The sequence below is a fragment of the Rhea pennata genome, chromosome 14 (genome assembly GCF_028389875.1).
Source record: "Rhea pennata isolate bPtePen1 chromosome 14, bPtePen1.pri, whole genome shotgun sequence".
NCBI lineage: Eukaryota > Metazoa > Chordata > Aves > Rheiformes > Rheidae > Rhea > Rhea pennata.
The window spans coordinates 13,487,766-13,513,146 of NC_084676.1; the positions used below are offsets into that span (position 1 = coordinate 13,487,766).

Consider the following 25,381-nt stretch of genomic DNA (forward strand, 5'->3'; position numbering starts at 1 on the left):
CCCTCACCGGCGGCCGGGCGCGAGGTGCGCGGCGTAGCAGTGAGCGCAGACGCGCACCGGCCGCGGCTGCCCGTACTGCGGGAGGGCGGCCGCGTGCGGTGAGCAGCGGGAGCAGAAGATCTGCGGGGAGAGCGCCGGGTGAGCGGGCGCCCTCGCGGCACCGAGCCCGCCGCGGCCGTGCTCCCCGCCGGCCCCCGCGGCACCAAGCCCGCCGCGGCCGCGCTCCCCGCCGGCCCCCGCGGTACCTTGCCGCAGCTGCGGCAGTGGTGCCTCCGGCGCAGCAGGGTGAAGGGCTGGCTGCAGGCTGAGCACTGGCTGCAGCTGCTGTCCGGCACCCACTGGGGCGGGCTGCGGGCGCCTGGTGAGGCCAAAGCACCGGTCAAGGGGCTCCGGGCCAGCACACGGCAGCCCCCTCCCCCCCCCCAGCCTGCCCTCCGGAGCTGCTCGGGGCAAGCAGAGCCCCCTGAGGAGGGGGGCAGGACGGTCGGGCCAGCCTCTTACCCGCCCCACGAAGCCCGGGCGCCTCGGCGGTGCTGGAGCAGAGAGGGCAGTCGGCCAGGCGGGACGGGGCGGCGGCGCACGCCTCTCCCTCCTCTTCCTCTGCAGGGCACAGCGGCGCCTTCAGCAGCGCAGCCCGGCACTGGCCTCAGCCCCGCGGCCGGCGCCGGCCCCCTCTCCCCGTGCCCGGCGGACGCGGGAGGCGCAGCGTCCGGGCGGCAGCTCGTCCCCGTGCCCGGCCCCCCCCCGCTGGCCCCGCGCGCTCGGGGCGACTCACGGCTGGCGCCCGCCTCCCCCGCCGGCTGCGGCTGCGAGGCGACGATTTTGAAGACCGTCTTCAAGATGCTCCGCAGGTCGCTGGCGAAGTTGGTCTGGAGCTGGTCAGCCACCCCTGCGGGGCACAGCGCCGGGCTCAGCGCCGGGCGCGGGGGCGCGGGGCGGCGCGGCGGCGCGGGGGCGAGCGCTCACCCGAGACGCACACGAAGAGGGTGTGCAGCATGTCCCTGGTGCTGCTGTAGCGGGAGCGCAGCTCCGAGCAGCGGGCACCGGGCCGCGGCCGCGGGCTGCTCCCGGCGGCCCGGCGGCTGCTCGGAGAGGAGGCAGCGGTTCGCCGCCGCGGCGGCGCCGTCCCTGCGGCGAGCCCCGTGTGCCTGTCCGCGCCCGCTGCCCCCGCCGGATCGGAGTGGGGAGCCTCCAGGAGAGCCCAGGCAGCGGGGGCGTCCGCTTTCGGGGCAGCTGCCGCCCCCCAAGCCGGTGCCGCGGCCGGACCGCGGGGATCCTCCAGTTCAGCGGTGCACAGGCTCCTCTCGAGCAAGGCGAGCTCCTCCGCGGAGAGCACCCGCAGCAGGTCCCTGCAGCGAGGGCACGGCGTGAGGGGCGAGCCCCCAGGCCACGGCCCCCCCCGCAGGCGCCCCCCCAGCCTCCGCGCCCGCTTACCTGATTTTCTTCAGGAGGTCGTAGAAGGGGCTGAAAACCCGGGACATCTGCTCAGGGCTCTGCTCCAGGTTGAGGGGCCCCTCGGGGTAGATGAGGAGCCCGCTGCAAGGGCGAGAGCACCCAGTCAGCCCGTGCCCGGGGGTGCTGCTCCCCTCTCTGTGCCGCTGCCTGGGATGAGGGGCTGCCCCACGGCGAGGGAAGCTCCCGGGACAACCCAGCACCCAGACCCACTCCCCCCGGGAACCCCCGTCACCGGAGGGGCTGCACGCACCTGATGATGGCCAGGCGAGGGATGGTGAACATCAGCAGTGGCTCGTAGCCATCGATCATCTCCTGGGTGAGGTAGCCCAGGCGCAGGGCTCTGCCGGAGTGGGGACAGCCTTGGAGCGGGGCCGAGGGCTCCCCACCGGCGGGGGGCCCTGGGCCGCCCAGCTGCCCTGCGCCCCGGCGCCGGCGTGCCCCTCACCTCTCCACCGTCTCGCAGAAGAGCACGATGATCTCCTGTTGCCGGTAGATCTCCTCGGGCGATTTCACTGCCACCAGCGAGGACACGTAGCTGGGCGAGACGCGGCGGCTGTGAGGGACGTGGCGGTGCAGCCCATCCTGCCCGCGCGGCAGGTCCCCGCGGTGGGCGCAGCACCCGTCTCCCCGCCACGGCACCCACCTCAGCTCAAACTCCGCAAAAAGCCTGTCGAACTGGATCAGCACAGCCCGCACGGGCTCCGAGTAGCTGCCGGGCTGGCTGAGGCTCTGCTCCCGCAGCACCGCGCGCACCAGCTCCAGGCTGCACAGCAGGTTCCTGGCCCGGGGCAGCAGCTGGGCGCTGTCCGCCTCCTCCACCTCGATGAAGGTGCCTGCCAGGAGACACTGCCAAGAGCAGCGGGCCGTCAGGAGTCGCGGCCCTGGGGCAGCGCGGCCCAGGACCCCGCCGGGGTCTCCGCGGTGGGGTAGGTGCAGTGCTGGACGGTCACCGTCAGCCATCAGCCTGGGGGACACGGTCCCCTCCGGCCCCCCGTGGCCCCCGCCGGCCCGTGGGACAGGCAGCCCAGGCCGCGGGGCTCCGCTCGCCCAGGGCTCACCTCGGCGGCAAACAGCATGTGGTTGCCCAGGTTGTCCACCGAGAGCTCCTCGGGGAACTTGACCAGGTAGTCGCGGCTGTGCCTCTGCGTGGGGATGCACTCCTCCATGATCCGCTCGATGACGGCCAGCAGGTGAGCCTGGGCGAGAGCGGGGACGTCACCCGCGGCCGCCGGGGGAGCCAGGGCCGCGCCAGCGGCCGGCAGCGAGGCAGCCCGGGCCGGCCCGTCCTACCTGGCTGAGGTGCAGCTGGTTCAGGAGCACCAAGTACTGCTGAGGGTCCATCTCGGCATCCAGCCCGTTGATCTCCATCACCACCTGCGACACCTTCTCGTCGGCGTAGAAGAACTGCGAGAGCAGCCGGGGGTCTGACCGCTGCGGGGAGAGCGGCGGGAGCGTTATCCACGCCGGCGCCCGAGGGCGCGCAGAGCTGGCAGACGTCCTCCCCGCCAGCAGCCCGTGCTGGGGGCGGCAGGGAAAGGGCTCTGCTCCCGCTCTCCTTCTCCGCGGACATCACTGCCCTGGAGCAGGCTACCAGAAGTGGTGGAGCCCTTGCAGCAAACCAGCCCTCCTGGGAAGCTCCCGTCCTCCCAGGCACCCCGAGCACCTCAAGGACCCAACAGCTCTGGGTCCCGGGGCAGGGTGTCCGGAGCCACCCCTAGCTGTGGGCTCCAGGGCTGCGTAAAGGCAGGGCTGAGCTGAAATGGCCGGAGGGCGAGATGCAGCCTGGAGTTTGCTCTTGTGCAACAGGCGCACGGAGGGTCCCCGAGGGCTACGCCACTGGCCAATCCCCCCAGCAGGGCAGCGTTGTGCCGTGGGGTGGCCCCCCGGCGCCACGCGGGGCCCGCACACCCCCTGCACGGGGCGGGCGCGAGGCTGCGCACACACGCCCAGGGCAGGTATGCGGGACCCGGCAGGCGAGCGGCCAGGCAGCTCCCGCCCCGCGCGGCGCCTCCCGACCGGCTGCTCAGCCGAGCCGTGCCGTGCCGCCGCGGCCGGCCGGCCAGGCACGTGGGCTGGGGGCCGAGCCCTCGCGCAGACTCCCGCCATGGCCTGGGGAGTGCCGCCTTCCCCACCCGTGCCTCAGTTTCCCCAAGGGCAGAGCAGGATTAACAAGCTCGCTTGCATCCCGGGAGCGTGGGCACGGATCTGTGTGTGGCTGTAAACACCGGATCGGGCGAAAGGGCTGCGGGAAGCCTCTTCACCTGACGGGGAGCAGGACACCAGGAAATGAGCTCATTGCCCAGTTTCTTCCCCGCACTTTCTCCAGGCCAAGCGGGCTGGGAAAAGGGCAGCGTAACCCGAGGCTCGAGGGATGCACAGTGCCCCGGGGCGCAGACCCCACGGAGGGAGACTCCCGCAGCGCCTGCGCCTGGCAGATTCCTCACTCACCCATGGTGCCGGGCTCAGGCCCGGGCGGTGCTGGGACGGGCGCTGAGCTGCCCAATCCTGTCCAGTGGCCCATGGCACAGCCTCCGCCGCACCTTGAGTCATGGGCCAGGCTCGCTACTCGGCTGGCACCACTTCCTCCTCACAACACGCCCAGGGCTGGCGGGGGCCCGGGGACGGCTGGGCCCTGCCAGCCCTGCCAGGCACCCAGCACCCACCCGGCCCTGGCGGCTTCTGGCATCACTGCGAGGCACCTGATGGGCACTGCTGCCCCCACCCAAACCCAGTCAGCCCTGGCCCTGGCTCTTGGCAGGGTGCTCTTGACTGGCCCCAGTGCCCCCCACCAAGGGGTGCTCCCCTCCTGGAGCACCCCACTGACCCCCGGGGCAGCCCGGGGCTATGCTCCAGCCAGCACCCTTCCCCAGTGCCCGGTGGCCCGGCAGGTGCCTGGCACCACCCCGGCACCCAGGCTCTGCCTGGGGTTTCCACACGGATCCCAGGAGCTCCCGGTGCCCAGCGGGGCGCCGGAGCAGGTGGCCGCCGCGCCCCCCGGGGGGCAGCCCCGGGGGGGCAGGAGGCCTCCCCGGAGTGGCCTCTCCCGCTCTCACCTTGGGCCGGTGCAGCCATCTCCGGAGGGCGGCGGGCAGCATGGCGCGACCGGGAGCTCTCGCTGCCGCCCGGCTCCCCGCGCCCGCCGCTCACCGACGGGGCGGTCCGGCACCGGGCACCGCCCAGAGGCGGACCGGGGCGGTGTCTGCCCGCCCCTGGGCCAGAGACCGCGCGGGCCCCCGGGCGGACCGTCCCGCCCGCGGCGGGATCCCCCGCCCGGTGCCGGGCTGCCGCGAGGCCGCCGTCACCCGACGGACCGGTTTCGCGGCGAGGTGGCGGGCGAGGGCGGATCCCCGCCGGGGCGGGCGGGATTCCCCCGCTCGGAGTCTCGGCTCCCCCTCCCGGTGCCCCACTGCCCTCGCAGCCCCCCGCCGTGCTGCAGCGGGGACGGGGACACCCCAGAGCGGGCCTAGCTATCCCGGGCTGACGGGAGGGGGCCCCGGGGGCGGCCCCGCGGCCTGGCTGGGCCCCCGCCGAGCGGGACCCTCCGAGGGGCGGCTGCTCGCGGCCACCGGGTGCTGTGCGCAGCGGTGGCTTAGGCGGCCGAAAGCCTCATCGGGCCCGGTCACGGGCAGAGCCCTCCGCGCCCCCGGCAGGCAGCGGCTCGGCTGCGGCCAGTCCGGAGCGCAGGCTGCGCGGAGCGCGGGCGGGACGGCACGCAAACCACCCGCACCGCCCCGTCCCGCACCGCCCCGTCCCGCCCCGTCCCGCAGCGCACCGCACCGTCCCGCACCGCCCTGTCCCGCCCCGTCCCGCAGCGCTCCGCACGTCTCCGCCCCGCCCTGTCCGGCCCCGCTCCACTCCGCCCCGCACCGCCCCGCACGCCGGGGGGGGGCGGTGTGTAGCGCTGCGGCGGCGCCGCCTCCGGCCGTCAGGCGGCGCCGTGGTGGCGGCGCTGCCCGCTCGGGCGATGGCGGCGGCGGCTTCCCCGCGCCGGGCCGCCCCCCCGGGCAGGGGCCGGACGGGCCGCGCCGCCATATTGGCTGTTGTCCTGTCTGCGGCGGGCGGCGGGCCGCGCTCGCCATGACTCGCAGGCGGAACAAGGCGGCGGCGGCGGCGGGCGGCCCGGGGCCGCGCCGGGAGCGGGCGGGGGGCGCCGCCGCCGCCGCCGCGCCCCCCCCGCCGGAGCCGCCCGCGCCGCCGGAGGTGGCGGCGGGCTGCAGCGCGGAGCCGGGCAGAGCCGCCGCTCAGGTACGCGCCAGGCCCGGGCGGCGCGGGGGGCCGGCGGCGGCGGCGCTCGGCGCCCCGGGCCGCGCCGGAGACGGGCGCGGCGTCGCCCGGGAGCGCGGGGGCTGCGCGGGGCGGCGGCGCGGGCGCGGCCGGTGCCGGGCTGCGCGGGGCGGCGCCGGCAGCTGCAGCATCCGCCGGAGCCGCCGCCGGCAGGTGCGAGGCGCTCGGCTCGGCGGCGGCGCCCGAAGCCCCGGGCCGCGCTCCGGCGGGAGAGCGCCTGGTCCCGCCGCACGTCGGGGCCGGCGGGCCGGCGGCGGAGACGTGGCGGGGGCGCCGCGGAGGAGCGCGGCCTGGCTGCCCTGGGCGGCCGTGGGAGCGCTGGCTGCCGGGGTGCGCGGGGCCGCCCCGCGTGCGTGCATCTCCCAGCGCAGTGCGAGCTGGAGCCCTCTCACAGCAGCTTCAGAAGACTGATCTCAGCTCTCGCTTGGGAGGTTGAATCAGCCTTCAGTACGCCTGTCCGCCGCGGCTGCGTGCTGCTGGCCGCTCCGCGGACGTGGCCAGCAGTGCTCAGCAGCGTGTGGAAGCACAAGGGCTCTGCCAGCCCCAGGGCCTGCGTGCCGCTTGCTCTGCGCGCGCAGGAGTGTGCACAGATCTTGCTGGTCTGCCCGAGGGGCCCGTGTGCTTGCTGGAGGGCAGAGCCGGGGCTTGGGGACACACTCTTGCGTCTGGGTGGCTTGCTGCACTTCGAGGTATTTCCACAACTCCTGCTTGGAGGAGGGCCCAGCTCTCTCACAGGGCCTGCGGGATGGCAGGTGACTCGAGCGTCGGCTGGACGGGATGTGGGCTGGCGCCGGCGCGCCTTGCCGCCTGGCGTCGCGCAGAGAGCCTGGCCGCCGCTGTCTGCGCCGGGATGCAGGGAGGGACCCCGGGGGACGAGCCCTGGGTTCGTGTGGATGTGCGCGGTGGCCTGGCGAGCGCTGTCCGTGCGCGCTTGCAGCGGTGGCCGCATCCGCCCCCAGTGAGACGCGGGGTGGCCCGGGAGCCGCCCCCGTGCCCGCAGCAGCCTGGCTGGGAAGGGGAGCAGCTTCCCTTGCTCCGGTCTCCTTGGCCTCTGACCTTTGCTTCACCTTGAGCCTCGGCGACGCCATCTGCTTCGCAGCAGCGGCTCGACGCGCGGCTCTTTGTCGCGGGGCCCGCCGCGGCGGCGCACAATGGGGGCCCCCGCGGCGGCGCTCCGCTCGGCACGGCTGTCAGGCCTCCGGCGAGCCCGCCGGCTGCGGACGGGCTTCTGCCGCAGTGCCGGGCGGGAAGCCCCGACCCGGCCGCCTTGTGCCGGGAGAATGCAAAGAGCGCCGGGGGCTGCACGCCACCCCGGTGCATCTGCGCCGCCGGCTGCGCAGAACAAAGAGACGGGCGGCGGGGCCCGAAGCGCTCGGGTAGCGAGGCGGGGGGCCTGCGGGGGGCTGGGAAGGGCGGTTGTGGCTGCTGGGCCCACCCTCTCTGTCCCTGTGTGGTGACTTCTGCAGGTCCTGCGTGGCCCTGGTATTCCCCTTGGTCTTGTTTTACTGGAGATACAAGTGGGACCTGCTGGTGCCCTCACAGCCTGACGTGCTGCTGGCTGTTGGTGGGACTAGCTGTTTAGCATATCGTAGTCTTTATGGGGGATGAAAATGCTGGCAGCTGGCACATCTCGGGCTGGCATCAGCTGGAGAGTCCTGAGACTACTCTGTCCTAGTAGGAGAAAGCATAGTCCCATATGTAGCCTGCCAGAAACCCTCTGGTTTGATGTCAGCATCCTCGGGCAAAAGCCTTACTTTGCTGCCCTGTGCTTCGTTGACCTGGTGCCCTGCAGCAGGATTTGCCCTGCCGTGAGAGCAGTTATGCCTTGGGGTGACTTGTGGCTTGTGCATCCTGCTGCAGGTGCTGCCCACCGCCAACCAGTCAGTGCAGACGTGCTGCCTGCTGTGCCATCGGGAACGCAAGGACTGGGGAGGCCCGTCGCACAATGGGCTCGTTTCCCCCGGTGAGAGGCTGCCGCCAGACTTTGTGCCAACACTCGTGCAAAACCTTCTGGGAGAAATGCCGCTGTGGATCTGCCAGAGCTGCCGGAAGAGTGTGGAGGAGGAAGAGCGGCGAGCAGTGCAGGAGCAGGCCCTGGCAGTAAGTGGTTTCGGAGGCGTGGTTGGAAAGGTCAGCCTCGTGGCTCTCTGGACCGTGGCAGTGTGGTATTGCTCGTCTTATGGCATTAACTGGGTGCCTACGTTTCCTCCCTGCTCGGACCCGAATGCCTTGGGCATCTCTGCGTCGCTGATCCCTGCAGCCATGCCACCCTCTTCAGGGCTGGTGCCAGCTCCTGTGGGAGGGACCTGGCTGCACGGTGTGTGGTGGAGAGAGTGGGATGGGGGCTTGGCTGGCAACTTGCGTTGCGTTGGAGCTGCCTGTGTGGCACGGCCAACGGTGCCACTGGTTCTGTGCCTGCCCTGCTCCGCTGGCCTTCGTGCTGCGTCCCTCCTAGGCTGTGCTGTTATGCTGAGGCTCCCCAGAATGGCTCTTGCGCAGGAGGAATGGGCAGTGCCTGTCCGCATGTGGAGCTCAAGGGAAGAGCAGCTGTTTCCTGCTTCGCTTTATTTAACCCTGGTCCAGCTTGGTTTGAGCGGGTCCAGAACAGGGACATGGCCTTTGGCATAGGCCTGGCTGTGCTGCCTTGGGTCGCCGGGAATGGGGGCATCACTGGGGGCTGGACAGGTTGTTTGTTTTCAATGAGACAGCGAGAGGTGCAGTTCTTGTGTGCTGTGCCGCATTGTGGAAGATCCTGCACGAGACCAGCGGAGGGGTCTTGGTGCCAGGGCATTGAGGCCTCCCACCTCCCCTCCCAGCCTGCTGCAGCTTCACACTGTGTTTTTCTTGCCAGGTCTCGTTATCCCACACATCCTGCAAGTCGCAGTCTTGTGGGGGTGGCTCCCACTCCTCTTCCTCTTCCTCCTCCTCCTCTTCCTCCTCGTGCCACGGGAACTCAGGGGACTGGGACCCCAGCTCTTTCTTGTCTGCTCACAAGCTCTCGGGCCTCTGGAACTCGCAGCACAGCAATGGGGCTGTGCAGGGCAGCCCCCTCGGGGCCCCCTCGGCTGCACTAGGTGAGTTGAAGCCAGCTGTGGGGTTGAGCAGTGCTTTCTGTCTGGGCCTTGGCTTAGCCTGTTTCCTTGCAGGCATCTGGCTGGTGGGCAGGGGTGGACAGCCAGGCTGTACCTTTGAATGCTGGCACCAGCAGGAGGCCTGGGTGCCATCCTCTGCCACGGCAGAGGCTTCAGAGCCTGTGGGGTCCTGCAGCGTTTGCCCTCTTCCCCAGGAGAGTCAGCCCAGCACAATGTCAGCATGCTGAGCTATGGGCGAGGTAGAGTGGGGTGGCTGTAAGCAGAGGTGCCGCACTGGAGGACAGATGTGTCTGCGTGAGGCCATGGAGCTTTTTGTTCTCTTCTGTGACTAGCAGACGTTGAGGTGAAGCAGGCCCTAGCTCTGCTTTCCTTTCAGGTGACAAGCATCCTGGCCTTGCTCTCTCTCCAGAGTGCATCAGCCAGGCTCCTGCCGTGGCGCCTGGGCTCAAGGCTTGTCCGTACAGCCATGCAGCATCCCCCACATCCAGCGGCACTGCCCCAGGCTCGCCTCTGCCTACCTCACTCGACTTCTGCAAGGCACTGCCGAAGCAGTTCAAAAGCATGTGCCGGAGGGCCACCCCGCCAGGTGTGTGCACACAGGACCAGGGCTGGCCTCCTGCTCCGTGCTCCCCTCCTGCCTCTGCACCTTTCCCCTTGCTCACCAGTGTGCAAGGCAGAACCAAATCCAGTGCTGGGGGACAGTGGGACATTGAGGCCCCTTGCAAGCAGGAGTGGCTTCTAGCCCAGGTGCTCTGCTGCCTGGGGGGAAGAAGGGAGAGCCCCACAGAGAAGCAGCCTGTGCAAAAGTGTTGAGTTTGTCTTACTCTCTCAGGAGCGGCCCCTGAGCATGGTCTCCTGGCTGAGGAGTAGCATTGTGGGCATCTGTCAGCCCCAGTGAAGTGTTTGGGCCTTCTTCAGGCCAGCCTGGATCTCATACCAAGAGACCTGTGTGCTTCTGGGCTTGAGGTGGCAAGGAGCCGTGGGGATGGCTCTTGAGTGTGACCTTGTCCCACGCAGGGCAGGGGGTATCTGATCGTCTCTGCTCCTGCCTGTCTGCAGGTGAGGCCTTCCACTCCTCAGAGCATCATCAGCACTCGGACCTCACTGCTCCTCCCAACAGTCCCACCGGCCTCCCCTCCCAGCCACCAGCGCTGATCCCCTCCAAGCAGACGCCTGCCCATCCGGGGCCCTTTGGCTCCCCGCCTCGTGTCCCGCTGGGCACCTCCCCACAGGCTTCGCTCTTCCCTGCGCCCAGCGTGCAGGCAGCAGCCCTAAAGCCAGCATCTGAGGGTCCTCCTGCTGGCACTGTCTCTCACAGCCCGGGTTCATGTAAGAGCCCTCACCTGCCCCCTGCCAATGTGCCGCTGCTGAAGATGCCACCTCCGCTTTCGGGTTGCACTCATCCTTGCAACGGGCACTGTAGTACTTCGCTCATCCCTCCTCCTGCCTCCCACCAGCTGCCCAGCACGAACAGGTGAGTGGACCAGCCCTGCATGCTTCCAGCCTCTCCTTGCTGGGCAACACACCCTTTCTCCCACCCCTGTCCCCAAATGTGCTTTCCCCTGCCAAGGGATTGATTGCCGTGGAGCGGTGGTGCAGAGGACCTCTGCATTTGCAGGCCGAATCCACTGCCGTAGTCCCCTGGTCTCTGAGGCTTAAGCTCTTTCTCCCCACGTGTCTTCTCCCTGCGGTTGTCCTTTAGTACTGTGGTGCAGAAGAGACTGTGCTTGCTCCTCCTCCAGCTAAAAGACCCAAAGGAACCGCCTGGTCAACCTGCTGTTGGCCAACAGGACTTTTGTCAATGAGACCCGTCGAGCAGCTGTGGCACTGAGCCAAGGTCCTCAAGAAGATGAAGCCTGTGGACTTGTGGTTCTGCTCGCCTACTCCCCTGGCCCTCTTTGGGCTGCCTGTGCCTTGGAAGAGAGCACGCTGAGTCAAAGGCAGTGGTCCCTCTCTGCTGATTAGCGCTCCCTGCGGAGGGCCAGCCCTGTCCCCAGCTGGAGCTAGAGGAATGGCGTTGTGGGCTGTGCCCTGGCCTCCCTGTCTCTGAGCTGGGTGGTCTGTGCCTGTGGGAGTCAGGCCTGCCAGCACGTGGGGATGTCTGGCAGCTGCATGCAGTTCCAGCGTTTCTCACCTGTGCTACCTGCTGCCCCCAGTGAGTACCCTCCCTGCCCTGGAATCAGCTTGTGGCCTCGCAGGGGGACACTGCTTTCTGGAGCTCTGGCGTCAGCCTCCCGCGTGCCAGAGATCCTGGGGGGCGACGAGCTACTGACTTCTTCTGCCATGGGCTCCTCCTCTGGAGGAGGATGCAAGGGATGGGGTTGTCTGCCCTGGAAATCCTTCTGCTCTGGCACAGGCCCTGGGAGGGTGATCCTGCACACGCAGTGTGGGGTGATTGTGAGACCACCAGCTCCTGCTTACCTCTTGCCTATTTTCCTCAGGGACCCCTCTTGCAAAGGGCACAAATTCCCAAACGGTACCAGCTGCCACCCGCCACAGCCTTGTGAGGCAGACGAGGGGCTCGGGGAGGATGAGGATAGCAGCTCAGAGCGCAGTTCCTGCACCTCCTCCTCTACGAATCAGAAAGACGGGAAGTTCTGTGACTGCTGCTACTGTGAGTTCTTCGGCCACAATGCGGTGAGTGACGCTCCGGCCTGCAGCCACCCCGGTCTTTGTGCTCTGCTCTGTGGTGGGAAGCGTTAGCTTCTGTGTGCAGAGGGTGTGAAGATGAGAACGGCCCTGCTTGCAGCTCTGGCCGTGACCCTTCTCTGGCAGCATGTGCACCCACCCATTCATTTCCATCCTGCCTCAGCCCAGTGGTCCCCTTGCTCCTGACCCGTAGCTTCCTGCCTGTCCAGCCCTAGGGCTTTCCTTGGCATGGCCAGCCAAACCCTCTGCCTTCACTGGGGAAAAGTAGTTCAGCTGGGCTGCGGTGACTTTGTCTTGTTGAGACTTTGGGGAAGGGAGCAGTAGAGTAGCTCAGTGAAGAAGACGCATGGGAACTGGGGCTGCCTATGCGTTGCCCTGGCTTTGTGTGCCTGCTGAGCATGACAGTTCTGACGTCCTGCAGCCCCCGGCCGCTCCTACCAGCCGCAACTATGCTGAGATCCGGGAGAAGCTACGTTCGCGCCTGACCAAGAGGAAAGAGGAGTTGCCACAGAAACTAGGGCACAGCAGCAGCTTGGGAGAGCCTGCTGTGGATCACCGCAATGTGGATGAGCTGCTAGACTACATCAACAGCACAGAGCCCAAACCCCTGAACAGTGCCAAGGCGGCCAAGCGGGCACGGCACAAGCAGAAGAAGAAGGTGAGGATGGGCAGAGGGAAGCACTGGCTTGTGCCCTGCCTGGCTGTGCAGGGGGGCAGACTGTAAGGGAGAGGCCTGAATACCCCTTTTTGGGAGGTCAAGGCAAGACCGGGGGCTCCTTTCAAGAATTCACTTCTCTCACTTCCGTCCATTTGATTTCTGAAACTGTGTCCTTTGCTGCCCCTGAAGTGACAGCTGGTGCCTGACTCCCCAGGGACTGCTGGTGCCTCTGTTCACACAGGGGGCTGTGCACCCCGTCCAGGCTCCACCTGCTCCATGCCGTGGCCCTGACAAACACTGTGTGTGTGTGCAGTGGAGAGGGATGGTGCTGTGACAGCTTGTGTACGCTGTTTGCTGGTGCCTCATGTCCATACTGGTGTCTAGTGTGCAAGGTGGTGGCTGTTGTGGTGCTCGTGGAGGATGTGTGATAGTTCTGGGGGCCATGGAGGACACAGCTCAGTCGGGCTGAGCACAGGTGTTTGGGGTTGCTGCCTGGCAAGACCAGTGCATAGCTAGTGCTGTGGCCTGCATGTGTCACTGAATGGTCCAAGCCATTTGATCCTTGTGGCACCTGTTGCAGGAGAAGGAGAAAGCCCAGCTGGAGGCAGAGGCCCAGAAGCGGGCTGAGCGCACCCCTGCAGCCAGCCAGGCTAGGGAGCCAGCCGAGGAGAAGCTGTTAGAGTGGCCGGAGCTGGAGCTGGAGCGGGTGAACAGCTTCCTCAGCAGCCGGCTGCAGGAGATCAAGAACACCATCAAGGACTCTATCCGGGCTAGCTTCAGTGTTTATGACCTCAACCTGGATGTCAACGACTTTCCCAAGAAGGCAGCTGTCCTGGAGCAGAAGAACCTGCTCTCTCACCTCAATGGCTCCTCTGACCTGCAGGACATAGACCTGGCCCTTGCCCCACTCAGCCTGGGCTCTGCCAAGAGCCACCCACTGCTGCGGGGTGAACTGGGCCCCCGATGGGGCGAGGGGTCTGGGGAGCCATTGCCAGCCCCAGCAGCTGAGAATGGTGTGGTGAAGCGCCTTAGTGCTGTGCCCAGTCTCTCTCGGATGATCTGGGTGCAGTCCAAGGCCACAGACTCTGCTGCGGATGGTGGTGGGCCAAGCCCAGAGCCCAAGGAGGGACCGCAGCCCAGGGGGCCGGAGCTGCAGGAGCAGGTGCCTGCAGGGGGGCGTCAGCGGAAGAACAAGCGGCAGAGTGGGCAGGTGAAGAAGGGGGATGGCGCCGCAGTGTCTGGTGGCCAGGCCAGGCTGGAGAGCCCTGGTACGAAGGGACAGGTGCTGGGAACCAAGCACCCTTCAAAGCTCAGCGCCCCAGAGCTGCAGCGGGCAGGCGGCTGTGCCGAGCCGGGGGAGAGCGGCAAGGGGCAGCCCTGGGGCTGCAGCGGCACTAGGCCAGAGAAGGAGAGAAGCGGCGACTGGAAAGGCCAGAGGGGCGAGGGCAGAGCGGAGCTGCCGGAGCTGGCACAGCCGCCTCCCCCGGCTGCTGGGGACCGCCAGCCGCCTCACCCCACCACCCTGGGGGGCTCCCCACAGCCCAAGGGCAAGAGCAGGAAAAGCCGGAACAAGGTGGAGAAATCCAGTACCTCTATTGGTGAGTCCTGGGAGCTCTGCCCTGTGCCGCGGTCCCTGTGTGGCATTGCATCCTTTCCTCGCTGGCTGGGCTGTAACGGGTTGGTCCTTTCCGTGCCAGCCGCCATCCCCTTCCCGTCCTGGCGCAGGGGTTCCCCTCCTGCGGCAGCGCCGTGCCCCCCTCCGCTGCCTGAGGGCCCCCCAGCGTTGTGCTGACTCGGCTCCTCTGCTTTGCCAGATGACGTGTTCCTGCCCAAGGACCTAGACGGGGTAGAGATGGACGAGACTGACAGAGAAGTGGAGTATTTCAAGAGGTGAGGGAGCACCTGGCCGCGAGAGCCTCCTGCAAGGCCTGCAGGAGATGGGACGGGCTGGGCGTGGGCCCTGCCTGGGGGCGCGTGGGGCTGGGGGCGGAGGTGGTGGTGCGGTGGGGACTCCTGTGGGGGAGGCCCCGGCTCACGGGGCTCTCTTCTCTCGCCGGGCAGGTTCTGTCTGGATTCTGCCAAGCAGACGCGGCAGAAGGTGGCCGTGAACTGGACCAACTTCACCCTGAAGAAAACCACTTCGAGCGCGGCCCAGTGAGGTGCGGGGCAGCCCCCCGCCGCCCACGGCCGCTCTGCTCTCCTCACTGTGCCCCCCGCCCTGCCCCACCGGGGGCCCCCTGGCTCGCTGCTGCGGGGCTTGCCGCCGCCGCGGCGCCGGTGCTGCCCTCGGCCGCGGGGCCCCCGGGGCTCGGCCCCTCCGCCCGGGCCCTGCCGTCCTGCCCCCCCCCCCACCGCCCCGCAGGTGCCCTGCTCCCTGCGCTGCGGGCAATGACCGTTGCTGGACTCAATAAAGAACTTTTTAATTTTTTATTTTATTTAAACCCAGCTGTTTGGTCGTTTGTTCCCGCGCTCGGGGGGGAGGGGGGAGGAGTGCGGTTCGCGCACTCCGGCGAAGTTTGGCCTTCGAGGCGGCCCGTCGGGCGGTTATTTCCACCTCCGGCTCCCGTCGCGCGCGGGGACGTTGCTAAGCGACAGTACCCGCCCTGCGGCCGGCACTTCCGCCGCGCGGCATTTGCGTCCGGGGCGGCGCGGCCGTTGCGTGGAGACGGCGCCATGGAGGCCTCTGCCGACAGGAAGGTAGGGCCGGGCCGCTCCGCTCCGCGCCGGGCCCGCTCCGCGCCGGGCCCGCTCCGCGCCGGGCCGCGCCGCCTGCGCCCTTCCGGGCTGCGCACCGGCCAGGCCTCACCTCGCGTGTCCCCACAGAGACAACGGGAGGAGGCGTCGGAGGCGTCGGGCCTGTCCGGGGAGGACGACGACGACTATGTGCCCTACGTGCCCGTCAAGCAGCGCAAGCAGCAGATGGTAACGGGGCTCCGGGGGGCTCCGCGGCGGCGGCCGGCCGAGGGGAGACCATGCATTGCCGTCGCGGTGTGGGCCCCCTCCCACCGCCTGCCCACGTCTTTTTCTTCCAGCTGCAGAAGCTGCTGCAGATGCGGCGGAAGGTGGTGTCGGAAGAGGAGCAGAGGGACAGTGGGAGCGAGCAGCGGGGTGATGAGGATGATATCCCTCTGGGGCCTCAGTCCAACATCAGCCTCTTGGATCAGCACCAGCACCTCAAAGAGAAGGCGGAAGGTAGGGAGACAACTGGCAGCAGGGCCAGGTGGCTCTGGGGCCCTGAAACCTTCTCACTGTTTCTCTGATTATTCCACAGCTCGGAAGGAGTCAGCCAAGGAGAAGCAGCTGAAAGAGGAAGAGAAGATCCTGGAGAGCGTGGCAGAGGGCCGAGGTGAGTTGTGGGAGCTCTGTGTCCCTCACACTGGTTTCTAGAGCTGTCACTGCAGCAGGGAGTCCGTCAGTTGCCTTGCAATGCTTGGCAATGTTTACGTGCAAGGATAGGAAAGAAAACCACAGCAGAATCCCTCAGTATGTATTTGACTGTTTAACTTAATTTTAAGACTTTGTCATTGCTGGTTCCTAGGTGCACAGACACACCAGGCTTGCAGTACCTAGTATTTCTGTGCCCAGAAGTGCTCTCTGGGGTACTGCTGTTTTTCAGTTGTCTCTGAGCATGGTCCCCCAAACCTTTGCCCCGAGTACTTCTTTGCTGGAGTGCTATGTGCCTGGAGATGGATAGTTTGTACTGATCTTATTGGGTTTGTTCTTGCAGCTTTGATGTCAGTGAAGGAGATGGCGAAGGGCATCACATATGATGATCCTATTAAAACCAGGTATGTTTTACAATACAGATGTTGTCTTCCTGAAAACTTCACTTCCTTGCAGCTGAGGAGAACTATAAGTCATGCAACCTGCTAGACTGATGGCTGCTCTGTGACCACTGATTCTTGTGGTGCTGCACTAGTTGGCATCTTACCACAGTATGTAAGATCAAAGACTATCAGGTCATTGTAGATGTTATTTTATGTACGGTAAGATGGTAAGCTTTACTAGGGTACATCTATGTTAAGCTCAAAGGCTTGAGCTAGATTTTCAGTTTTTGGAGAACGCTAAGCTAGAGAAGGAGCCTGAGAGCCCAAGGAGCCAACACTGCTCAAGGCCCTGCAGTAGCAGGCAACTGGTGAAGTGAGATGCGTCCAAAAGATTTTGGCATATTACAACCATCATCTTTGGACTGTTTTCAGTTGTTGGCTTGGGACTGCTTGCTTGCTTTCCGGAGAAATTTTAAATGTGTGGGACAAGCTTGGATCTTCTGCGTGCTCGCACCATGAAGCTTCGTGGGGTTACCTGCTTTCCCTAGTAGAGCATCAGACCCAGGCTTAAAGTTCCCCGGGACGTTGGCTGGGGTCACTGACTGTGGAGCGCCAGGCTTGTTCTTCACCGTGACCTTTTTCTGTTGCCTCCACAGCTGGAGAGCGCCTCGTTACATCCTGGGCATGTCAGAGGCACGACACGATCGTGTGCGCAAGAAGTACCACATTCTCGTGGAGGGAGAGGGCATCCCCCCTCCCATCAAGAGCTTCAAGGAGATGAAGTTTCCAGCAGGTGGGCTAGGAACGGGAGTGTGGCTGGAAGGGCAGGGGAGCAGAGTCCTCATGGGACACTGACCATGGTGAGCAAAGCTGGCAGATCTTTAATACTGCATTAATGAGATCACAGCTTACATTCAGGATGGTAGTCATGTTTCCTAAGCTGTCTAGCTGCTGGCCTGGGGTGTATTTATCAGTAGCGGAAGAGCTGCTTTTGAGAAATGAGCTAGGAGGAAAGCAGGGGAAAACTTCAGTCTCTGAACATGCATGTCTGTTGTTTTCTGACAGCTATCCTAAGGGGCCTGAAGAAGAAAGGAATCCAGCAGCCAACACCCATACAGATTCAAGGCATCCCCACGATGTGAGTACTCTGTCCCAGTGTGGCGAGTGTTCTGTTCCCTACAGCCTCCTGGCGGTGTCAGTTAGGTGATTTTCCTGTTGATAGGTGAAACTCCCTTCACCCTGCACACAGCCTGCCCCGCAGATCTGAGCTGTTCTGTGATGTTCCCCACTCACACTCAGCCCTGTATCTTTGACAGCCTCTCGGGAAGGGATATGATTGGCATTGCGTTCACTGGCTCTGGGAAGACCTTGGTGTTCACGCTTCCTGTTATCATGTTCTGCCTGGAACAGGAGAAGAGACTGCCATTTTCCAAGCGAGAGGGCCCCTATGGACTCATCATCTGTCCCTCTGTGAGTGTGTTGAGGCACCTTCCTGCAAGAGTGCAGTGAAGCATGGCAGGAAGCTTTTACTGATGCTCAGTGGGAACAAATGCAACTGCAAGGGGATAAACAGAGTGTGGGGATTAATAGTTTTCTGTCTGCAGCGGGAGCTGGCCCGGCAGACCCACGGCATTATAGAATACTACTGCCGCCTGCTGCAGGAGGACGGGCTGCCCCCGCTGCGCTGTGCCCTCTGCATTGGGGGCATGTCTGTCAAGGAGCAAATGGAGACAATCAAACAGTAAGACTTAGTGTTGGGTGCTGGAGTTGTGCTCTTTTTTTCTGTCAGGGAACTAAGAACTGACATCCAGGCTGGCCTGGTGGGTGGAGGTGAGGGCTTGGGGGGATGTTACTGGCCTGCCGGCCCACAGCACGAGCTCTCGAGCGAGGAGTGTTGGTACTGAACAGTTGCATCTTGAACCTTTCCCTGCATGTTGCTATGTGGGGCAGGAACCTGAGTGTCTGACTGTGGCCTTCTTTTGTCTCACAGTGGTGTACACATGATGGTGGCAACCCCTGGCCGCCTCATGGACTTGCTGCAGAAGAAGATGGTGAGCTTGGACATCTGCCGGTACTTGGCCTTGGATGAGGCTGACAGAATGATTGATATGGGCTTTGAGGGGGACATCCGTACCATCTTCTCCTACTTCAAGGTACTCAGCTGGCATGATACAAGCATCCTACCCTGGGGCTCGGTCCCTGCATCTGCCCATTTGAATGAGAGCTAAATCCTTGCTTGTGCTATGTTCCCTGTGCAGGGCCAGCGGCAGACCCTTCTCTTCAGTGCCACAATGCCCAAGAAGATTCAGAACTTTGCCAAGAGCGCCCTGGTGAAGCCCATCACTATCAACGTTGGGCGAGCAGGTGCTGCCAGCCTGGACGTTGTGCAGGTGAGGTAGTTGGGTGCTCCTCCCCTATGTCTGAGAGGGAAGCCGGTGCAGTTTACAAGGGCACTTGATACTTCTCCTTGTCAGAGAGCTGGGCTTCTTGGCCCTCCTTGGCAACCCTCCACGGCAAGTCATGCAACACCTGCCAATAGTTGTCGCTCTGTCTCCCTGACCTGTCCCTGTGCTTGTTCCTAGGAAGTGGAATATGTGAAGGAGGAGGCCAAGATGGTGTACCTACTCGAGTGCTTGCAGAAGACCCCGCCACCTGTGAGTAATGTGCTCCTGCTGCTCTGGCAGCATGTCTGGGTCTGTGTGGGTGCACCTCAGCCCAGGCGCATGGATGTAGCAGACTGCTACATCTGCTACATATCCCTGAGCTGGCAGTGGGGATGTGGTGTTGATGTTGCAGGGCAAAATTCAAGGCAGTGCCACATATGGGGACAGGTATTCAAGTGAACCATACTCTAGGTATGCTCTTAGGCCCAGAGCTATCATGTGCTTTGTCTGTTCATCGAGAGGGAGGAGGTTTCTCTAGAAGTTGTGCTGGTTTTAGCAGTACAGGCAAGCAGAAGGGCTATTCTCTTTCCATGATGCCTGTGCTGTGGCAGGTACTGATCTTTGCGGAGAAGAAGGCGGATGTTGATGCGATCCATGAGTACCTGCTGCTCAAGGGTGTGGAAGCTGTGGCCATCCATGGAGGGAAAGGTCTGTGAGCGTGTCGGGAGGTGTCGCCTGGGCCTGCGCAGACAGATGTTGTCCTGTCTCACCTTACTCCTACCATTGTGGTACCCTGAGTACAGCAGGTCCCAACATGTAGCAGTTCACAATGGTTTGAGGAAGGACCATGGCAATGTCAGGAGCACCTGGGAATGTCATGCCCTTCTGGGTGGGAAGCAGGGCAATAGCCAAGGTGGAAGCAGCTGTGGTCATATGAGATGGTTCCCTCCTGTGAGGGCGTCCTTCACTAGCACAGGCGGCACGAACACAGCGCAGCTCCCACATGGCTATCTCTAAATATCTCAAATGCATTTCGGGTCTTTGTGCACAGATGCATGTGCCTGATTGACTAGGTTGGCTTTGTCTCTGGGGCTGTTCCTTTTGCGCTCTGCTCTGTCTATCGGGACGGGTGAGTTCACCTTGCCAACCTGCTTGTATCGGCTGAGCTGTGTGTTGCCACAGTGCTGAGTGGCACCGTGATCATCTGAGGGAGAGCTAAGCCCACGGAGAGCACAGGGTCCTGTGCACATTGCCTTAGCCTAAAAGGCAGAGCCTGGGAGCAGCTGAGACTTCTCATGCCAGGCCCCTGCTGCAGGGCTGGCTGAGTTTGTAATGTAGTGAGGCACACAGGGCTAAGCTGCATCTCTGTGCACGGAGCTAGGCATCTTTCTCTGCCTCAGTGGATGAGGCAAGGGAGGTCAAGGACGCTGCTAGTGATGGACCTGCGTGTCCATCCCTATTTAGGGAAAGGATGTGTATATTCTCTCAAAGTGGGGGAGCTTGAGCTGTGAATGATGCTTGACTGTGAGTGATGCTTGGCCCTGAGACCATAAGACTCAATAGGACTGGGAGCTGTGCCCTTGCTGATTTTCTGTGCTGGTCCATTGCAGATCAGGAGGAGCGGACAAAAGCCATTGAGGCCTTCCGGGATGGGAAGAAAGATGTCCTTGTTGCCACTGATGTAGCTTCCAAGGGCCTGGACTTCCCAGCTATCCAGCATGTGATCAACTATGACATGCCAGAGGAGATTGAGAATTACGGTGGGGAGTGGGCCCTGGGTGGGTGCAGGCCAGCAGGACTGCATGCTTGTCCTTGCAGCACCTGGAGCGGGGCTGTCTCTTGCTGCTGCATTGCCTGGGCTGCAGTTACGCAGGCCTGAACCTGTCTTTTTCGCTGCAGTTCACCGCATTGGGCGTACAGGCCGTTCAGGCAACACCGGCATTGCTACTACCTTCATCAACAAGGCCTGTGGTAAGAAAATGTGTGGGGCTGGGCTGGGGCCTGCCTAGAGGGCCTGTGCACTGGGCTGCAGGTATATGAGGCGATGGGACAAAGTCACTTGTTTCCCTGAGAGCTGCCTTTGCCTTTGCAGTTGTGGTTTTCCCAAGCAAGCGGGGTGTAGTCATTAGTGTTTGTGGAGGGGAGATGGTGACAGGAGACAGTGCTCCCTTGCCACCAACTGGCCTCGAGGACCTGCAGGCCATCCTTCAGGGCACTCCTGTGCTGGGCCTCTGCTTGGGCTGCATCTGATCTGTGTCTCTGCCCGCAGATGAGTCAGTGCTCATGGATCTGAAGGCTCTGCTCTTGGAGGCGAAGCAGAAGGTGCCTCCTGTGCTCCAGGTGCTGCACTGTGGGGATGAGACCATGCTGGACATTGGAGGTGAGAAGGGGGCAGCAAGTCTCCCATCGCTCCAGGCTCCCAGGGCAGTTCCTGCCTCACTGCTCTCTGGGTGCCTGCCTCGAGACTGTCATTGCCTGGCTGCTTGGATGGCCCGGTGCTGCTTGCAGTGTGGGAACTGCAGGCATAGCCCCTGGGGTGGGGACTGCTCTTCTGGTGCGGTGTGTTTCTCCCTGACCTCGCTGCTCCCATTGCAGGTGAACGGGGCTGTGCCTTCTGTGGTGGCCTGGGCCATCGCATCACTGACTGCCCCAAGCTGGAGGCAATGCAGACGAAGCAAGTCAGCAACATTGGCCGCAAGGACTACCTGGCCCACAGCTCCATGGACTTCTAGCCTGGGGACTTGCTGCCCAGTGCTGCCTCCACCAAGGCTGGGAGAGAGGGCTGCACTTCGTCTTTCTTTGGGCAAACTGTGCTGTCCCAGCTGCCCTCAATTCCCAAAGCCCAGACCAGTCCTGGACTGCAGGCCTGTCCTGCGCTGCTTTGGTCTCTTTTCCAGGCATTTGGCCACTAGGACTGTTGCCAGTTCAGCCTGCTGAAGCTCCTGCTCTAGGAGGAAATGTGATGAACTGTGCTGCAACAGCCCATTACATAAATGGTGTGTTGATATCAAGCGTTAGGCAAGCAGGTAGTGGTGCCTGTGTGGCCAGCTGTGTGGCCAGCTGCCTGCTCTCTCCACTCATCTCCGTGGTGGCATACCTGGGGTCTTACGTTGCTCCCCTGCAAGCCTCTGGATTCCTCTGGAACTGTTTCCCCCTGTTCATGTTGTGCACCCTCAGCTGGTGGCTGCCTCTTTCTGCTGTTCTGTGGCCAGGGCAGTTTCTCTGTTACCTTGCAACTGTGCCCTGATGCAGCCAGGGTTGGGCAGAGCATGCTGCGCTCATGTCAGGCAGTGCCCTAGGAGCTTCCTGTGCTCTTGCTGCATGCGTTCTACCCCATTGCCCTCGTGTGGGGGGGAGGGAGGATGGACGCCTCTGGTGGCCCAGCCTGCCCCTCATCCCACACACCAAAAAAGGGGAAGTTGCTGAGAAAAGGAAGTCTGCCCCATGCAGTTGCTTCAGCTGCGGCAGTCACATTTCTCTGCTGATGGTAGTCTGAGTCCCAGATTCTTGCACCGGCTGCCAGGGCAGTGCTGTGCCCATGGAGAGACCTGTGAAGGATGGGATCCTCTATGTGCAGCACAGCAAATTTGGAAAGGTAAAAGGTGGAGGGTGGATTTGGGGTGGCATGCAGAGCACTGTCGTGCCCTATTTTGCCTTGACACTAGGCTCTGGAGGAGGCCTTCACTGGATGGGGGATCTGGGCTTTCTCCAGCCTAGGAAGGGAAGAGATGGAGCCAGAGCCCAAGAGGGTCTCGGGCTCTGCAGGTGTAACAGCAGGGCAAGGTGGCTCCCCCATGGCTGAGGGGACTCGCCCGAGCAGCCCTCTGCTCACACTGACCCCCATGTACAGGGTCTGTCTCCTCGCTTGATCGCCACACAGTTCGCAGTGAAACAATAAACTCGTGTTAATGAGGCACAGCTCCGGTGCGTGTGCGCAAGTGGGGCAGCAGGGGTGGGAGCCCCTCACAGCCCGTGGGGGTGGTGGGACCACGCGTAGGAAGTCCCTGTGCACTGAGCCTTTGAAGGGCCTGGCCCTGGGGGGCAGTGCTGTGGGAAAAGCCAGCCACAGGGCTGGACCTGCTGCCCAGCTGCTCTGTGTGCTGGGCCCTTGGGGATGGGCCCTGAGTGTCAAAATCTGGGTACTTTATGGTACCCTGGTAGAATCGAGCCGGCCCCGTGGAGCTGTGAGATGATGCTTGTATGGCAGGTCCCACCGGCTCGCTGGCCATGCCCAGCAGCATCCCTGCTGCCTCAGCAGGGTGGCCGTGCCCCTTCCTACGGCCTGCGGGGTGCGGACAGCTCTCCCTGTGCTCGGTGGACGTGCTGGGCCATCGCTGTGCCTTCAATACTCTCAAGAGTCCCAGAGCTGAGGTGGGCAGACCCCCATGTGAGCAGAGGCTAATGCCCAGCCATATGGGATGTAGGTGGGCTTACAGTGGCGGGTATTTTGGGCTCTGGGTTTGGCCGCATCCGCTGGGGCGGAGGCCCCGTTGCACTCTTAAGGCACATGGGGGGGGAGCGCCTCCTCTATCCCATGACAGACTGGGAAGGTGCTGGGTACCGCAGAGCCTCCCCTGGGAGGAAGCTAGCTGCAGGGACTAGCTGTGGTTGGTAGATGTGAGGCTGCCTGCAAGAGCCTGAGCAGCTCAAAACGGCTTTAATTTGCATTAAAGTTTGTCCTGAAAACAGCCGAAGAGGCTCAGCTGCAGCAGCAGCGGGCTAGTGCTTGCAGCAGGGAACGGGAGAGCAGGACCCCTGGGTTCCCTTTCCGGCCGGGGGCAGGCGTAACTCACCTGGTGAGCGAAGGCAAGCTCGCCGGAGGGCCAGGCTGGCCACCCCACCAAGCTGGTGGCCAGCAGCCCTGGCTTTGGGACCAGCCAGCCTTGAAGGTGCTGGGGGAGCTGTGAAGGCCCCTGCTCGCCACGTCCTCCCCAGCATGTGCGGTGTCCCTGGCCTCGCCGAGGGTGCGGGAAGGGCATCGCCAAGCACAGGCTGGAGCCCTTACCATGGTGTGGTAAGGAGGGCAGCACTGGCAAGGATGCAGGAGGCAGCGGTTTGCTGACCCTTTTTGCCCCTCATCTGTGCCCTTTCCACACCCTAGAAGTCCTGGAGGAAGATGCGAGCGCAGCTCTTTGCTGCCAGCCCTTCCGGTGTGGCTCGGATGGAGGAGTTTGATGTGCGGGATGATGGCACAGTGCTGGAGAAGTCCTCCCTGCGGAGGTGCGCCCGCCGGGTGATCCGCCTCTCGGACTGTGTCTCCGTGGGGCCCCTCGGTACCGACAGCTGTCCCAAAGCCACCGCTGCCTTCTACCTCAACACCACGGAGAAGAGCTATGTGCTGGCAGCCGAGCAGCGGGACGAATGGATCTCTCAGCTCTGCCAGCTGGCTTTCCAGGTACCGCGAATTTGGGGTGAGTGGGTCCGCAAGCAGCAGGGTGGGCAGGCAGCACAGCCAGGACCCCTCTTGCCCTGCCTGTAGTCCAGGTGAGCTGGGGGGGCTGCTTGGGGTAGGTGGGGGGGGGACATCACCACAGGATGGAGGGTGTTACCAGGGTATGGGGGCAGGGATGAGCCCCTTCAAGCGGACTAATTTGGGGTCCTTTGAAGGCAAGCCCCTACTGGGAGAGTTTCCACTGCATGTGCACAGCAGAGAGGTGCTACAGCGGTGCTCACACGGTCCCATCTTCATGTGAGCGCTGCACCACCGTGGCGTGCTCAGAGCGGCCCCGGGGCCGAGCTGAGGGTGCCCAGGGGGCCACACTCACATCCCGCTGTTGCAGGGTGCAAAGGAGGGGCCACAAAGCAGTGCCAGGACGCAGCCCAGCCCAGACGTCCACATGGAGGAGAACTCCCTCTACTCCTCGTGGCAGGACCGTACGTTCCATGGGCTGGGATGACGGAGGGGTCCGCACAGTCGGGATGCTGGGGCGCGCAGCAGCTCAGAGCGGCAGGACTGACCCCGGCACTGTTCTGCTCCCGCAGTGACTGAGTTCCTGGTGCTGGTGCTCAGGACGGACGCGGCCACTCGCTGCGGCCTGCATGGGCACTACCTGCTTGCAGCCCTTCCCCAGAGCCTCACGCTGAAGGACCCACAGTCCCGCCAACCCTTGTTCACCTGGCCCTACCCCTTCCTCCGCAAGTTTGGCCAGGACCAGGTAGGTCCTGCCCTGCTCCCCAGCTTCCCAGGGCAGATGAGGTGGGTGCCAGTCCCTCACCCTGCTCTCTGGCCCTGCAGACAGTCTTCTCCTTTGAGGCCGGCCGCCGCAGCGACTCCGGTGAGGGCACCTTCACCTTTAGCACCCCACGGGCCCCGGAGCTCTGCCGGGTGGTGGCCGCTGCCATTGCCTGCCAGCAGCAGGGCAAGGACGCCTCGGAGACCCGGCTCCCCGCCCCGGGCACTGAGTCCCAGCCCCGGGGGCCCAGCGCAGAGGAGCCGCCAGCCGGGCTGCCTGCGGGGAGGCTGCAGCCCGGCTCCCAGGCGCCCCTGGGCCTCCTCCGCTTCTCGCCCACGGAGTCCGACGGCACTGGCCCCATCGTGTACGCCTCCATTGCCAGGGGCCAGCAGCCTCTCTTCGGGCCAGGGCAGCCGGGCCCCGGCCATCCCTGGGCTGTGGGGAAGCCGCCTGCCGAGCACCTCTACGAGAACATCTTTGCGGGAGAGCCGGGGCCCGCTGAGGAGGAGGAAGAGGAGCAGGAAGAAGGGCACTGGGAGCTGGGGTGCCGGCAGGCCCCCGAAGGCCACAGCAGCGAGGCAGGCCCCATCTATGACAACCAGGCAGCAGTGGCAGCAGCCCCGGCGTGGGGCAGCCCGCAGCCCCCCGGCCCCCCGGAGCAGCGCTGGGGCCCGGCAGGGCACTGTGCCCAGGAGGAGCCCCCGGGGCGCCCCGGGCCTAAGCCCCAGAACAACCTCAAAGCCAAGCTCGTCCGGCTGCTGAGCAGGGAGACCGCTGCCCCCGGCCCGCGGGACTGGCTCTGAGCCGGGGCGCGCCGCGCTCGGCGCTGCGGGGAATAAAGAGCCTGCGCCGGACTCGGCTCCGAGCCTCTCGCGGGCGGGAGGGGGCGCCCGCGCCGAGCCGCCAGGGGGCGCCGCCG

The 25,381-nt window shown here is 64.5% G+C and overlaps 4 protein-coding genes across 4 annotated transcripts; 3 read left to right on the top strand and 1 right to left on the bottom strand.

The window, feature by feature from the left end:
* Positions 1-3: 3 nt before the first annotated feature.
* LOC134147016 (lateral signaling target protein 2 homolog) lies at positions 4-4,574 on the bottom strand. The gene is made up of 12 exons (XM_062587715.1): positions 4,509-4,574; positions 2,746-2,886; positions 2,514-2,651; positions 2,099-2,301; positions 1,901-1,990; positions 1,706-1,795; positions 1,435-1,536; positions 967-1,349; positions 776-889; positions 502-600; positions 246-358; positions 4-120 (listed from the first exon to the last, which is right to left on the bottom strand). Exons 1-12 carry the CDS (start codon positions 4,548-4,550, stop codon positions 4-6), a joined length of 1,632 nt encoding a protein of 543 aa, XP_062443699.1. The 5' UTR covers positions 4,551-4,574.
* Positions 4,575-5,419: 845 nt separating this feature from the next.
* FAM193B (family with sequence similarity 193 member B) lies at positions 5,420-14,579 on the top strand. Its single transcript, XM_062587630.1, is given in 12 exon segments — positions 5,420-5,452; positions 5,454-5,507; positions 5,509-5,700; positions 7,600-7,839; positions 8,591-8,813; positions 9,208-9,417; positions 9,891-10,305; positions 11,273-11,468; positions 11,902-12,138; positions 12,719-13,736; positions 13,953-14,028; positions 14,200-14,579. Coding segments are annotated over 12 exon segments (2,991 nt in total). The 3' UTR covers positions 14,297-14,579.
* Positions 14,580-14,784: 205 nt separating this feature from the next.
* DDX41 (DEAD-box helicase 41) lies at positions 14,785-22,207 on the top strand. The gene is made up of 17 exons (XM_062587509.1): positions 14,785-14,835; positions 14,962-15,060; positions 15,171-15,330; positions 15,410-15,484; positions 15,866-15,926; positions 16,562-16,698; positions 16,971-17,043; positions 17,222-17,375; positions 17,510-17,646; positions 17,896-18,058; positions 18,164-18,295; positions 18,488-18,559; positions 18,901-18,997; positions 19,900-20,049; positions 20,189-20,260; positions 20,559-20,669; positions 20,885-22,207. The coding sequence occupies exons 1-17, from the start codon at positions 14,812-14,814 to the stop codon at positions 21,019-21,021; spliced, it is 1,854 nt and encodes a 617-aa protein (XP_062443493.1). The 5' UTR covers positions 14,785-14,811; the 3' UTR covers positions 21,022-22,207.
* On the top strand, positions 21,828-25,302 carry DOK3 (docking protein 3). Its single transcript, XM_062587510.1, has 5 exons — positions 21,828-21,884; positions 23,391-23,684; positions 24,070-24,163; positions 24,272-24,444; positions 24,525-25,302. Exons 1-5 carry the CDS (start codon positions 21,828-21,830, stop codon positions 25,263-25,265), a joined length of 1,359 nt encoding a protein of 452 aa, XP_062443494.1. The 3' UTR covers positions 25,266-25,302.
* Positions 25,303-25,381: the final 79 nt, after the last annotated feature.

What these genes read in the sequence shown, in the direction of transcription:
- LOC134147016 (XM_062587715.1), bottom strand. Translation starts at nt 4,550, where the DNA reads ATGCTGCCCGCCGCCCTCCGGAGATGGCTGCACCGGCCCAAG. An exon ending in ACATGCTGTTTGCCGCCGAG is followed by an intron (nt 2,302 to 2,513) that starts GTGAGCCCTGGG and finishes TGCTCTTGGCAG; the next exon opens with TGTCTCCTGGCAGGCACCTT. An exon ending in CCTCGCCTGGCCATCATCAG is followed by an intron (nt 1,537 to 1,705) that starts GTGCGTGCAGCC and finishes TCGCCCTTGCAG; the next exon opens with CGGGCTCCTCATCTACCCCG.
- DDX41 (XM_062587509.1), top strand. Translation starts at nt 14,812, where the DNA reads ATGGAGGCCTCTGCCGACAGGAAG. An exon ending in ATTCAAGGCATCCCCACGAT is followed by an intron (nt 17,044 to 17,221) that starts GTGAGTACTCTG and finishes TATCTTTGACAG; the next exon opens with CCTCTCGGGAAGGGATATGA. An exon ending in CAAATGGAGACAATCAAACA is followed by an intron (nt 17,647 to 17,895) that starts GTAAGACTTAGT and finishes TTTGTCTCACAG; the next exon opens with TGGTGTACACATGATGGTGG.
- DOK3 (XM_062587510.1), top strand. Translation starts at nt 21,828, where the DNA reads ATGGAGAGACCTGTGAAGGATGGGATCCTCTATGTGCAGCACAGCAAA. An exon ending in CTACTCCTCGTGGCAGGACC is followed by an intron (nt 24,164 to 24,271) that starts GTACGTTCCATG and finishes CTGCTCCCGCAG; the next exon opens with TGACTGAGTTCCTGGTGCTG. An exon ending in GCAAGTTTGGCCAGGACCAG is followed by an intron (nt 24,445 to 24,524) that starts GTAGGTCCTGCC and finishes CTGGCCCTGCAG; the next exon opens with ACAGTCTTCTCCTTTGAGGC.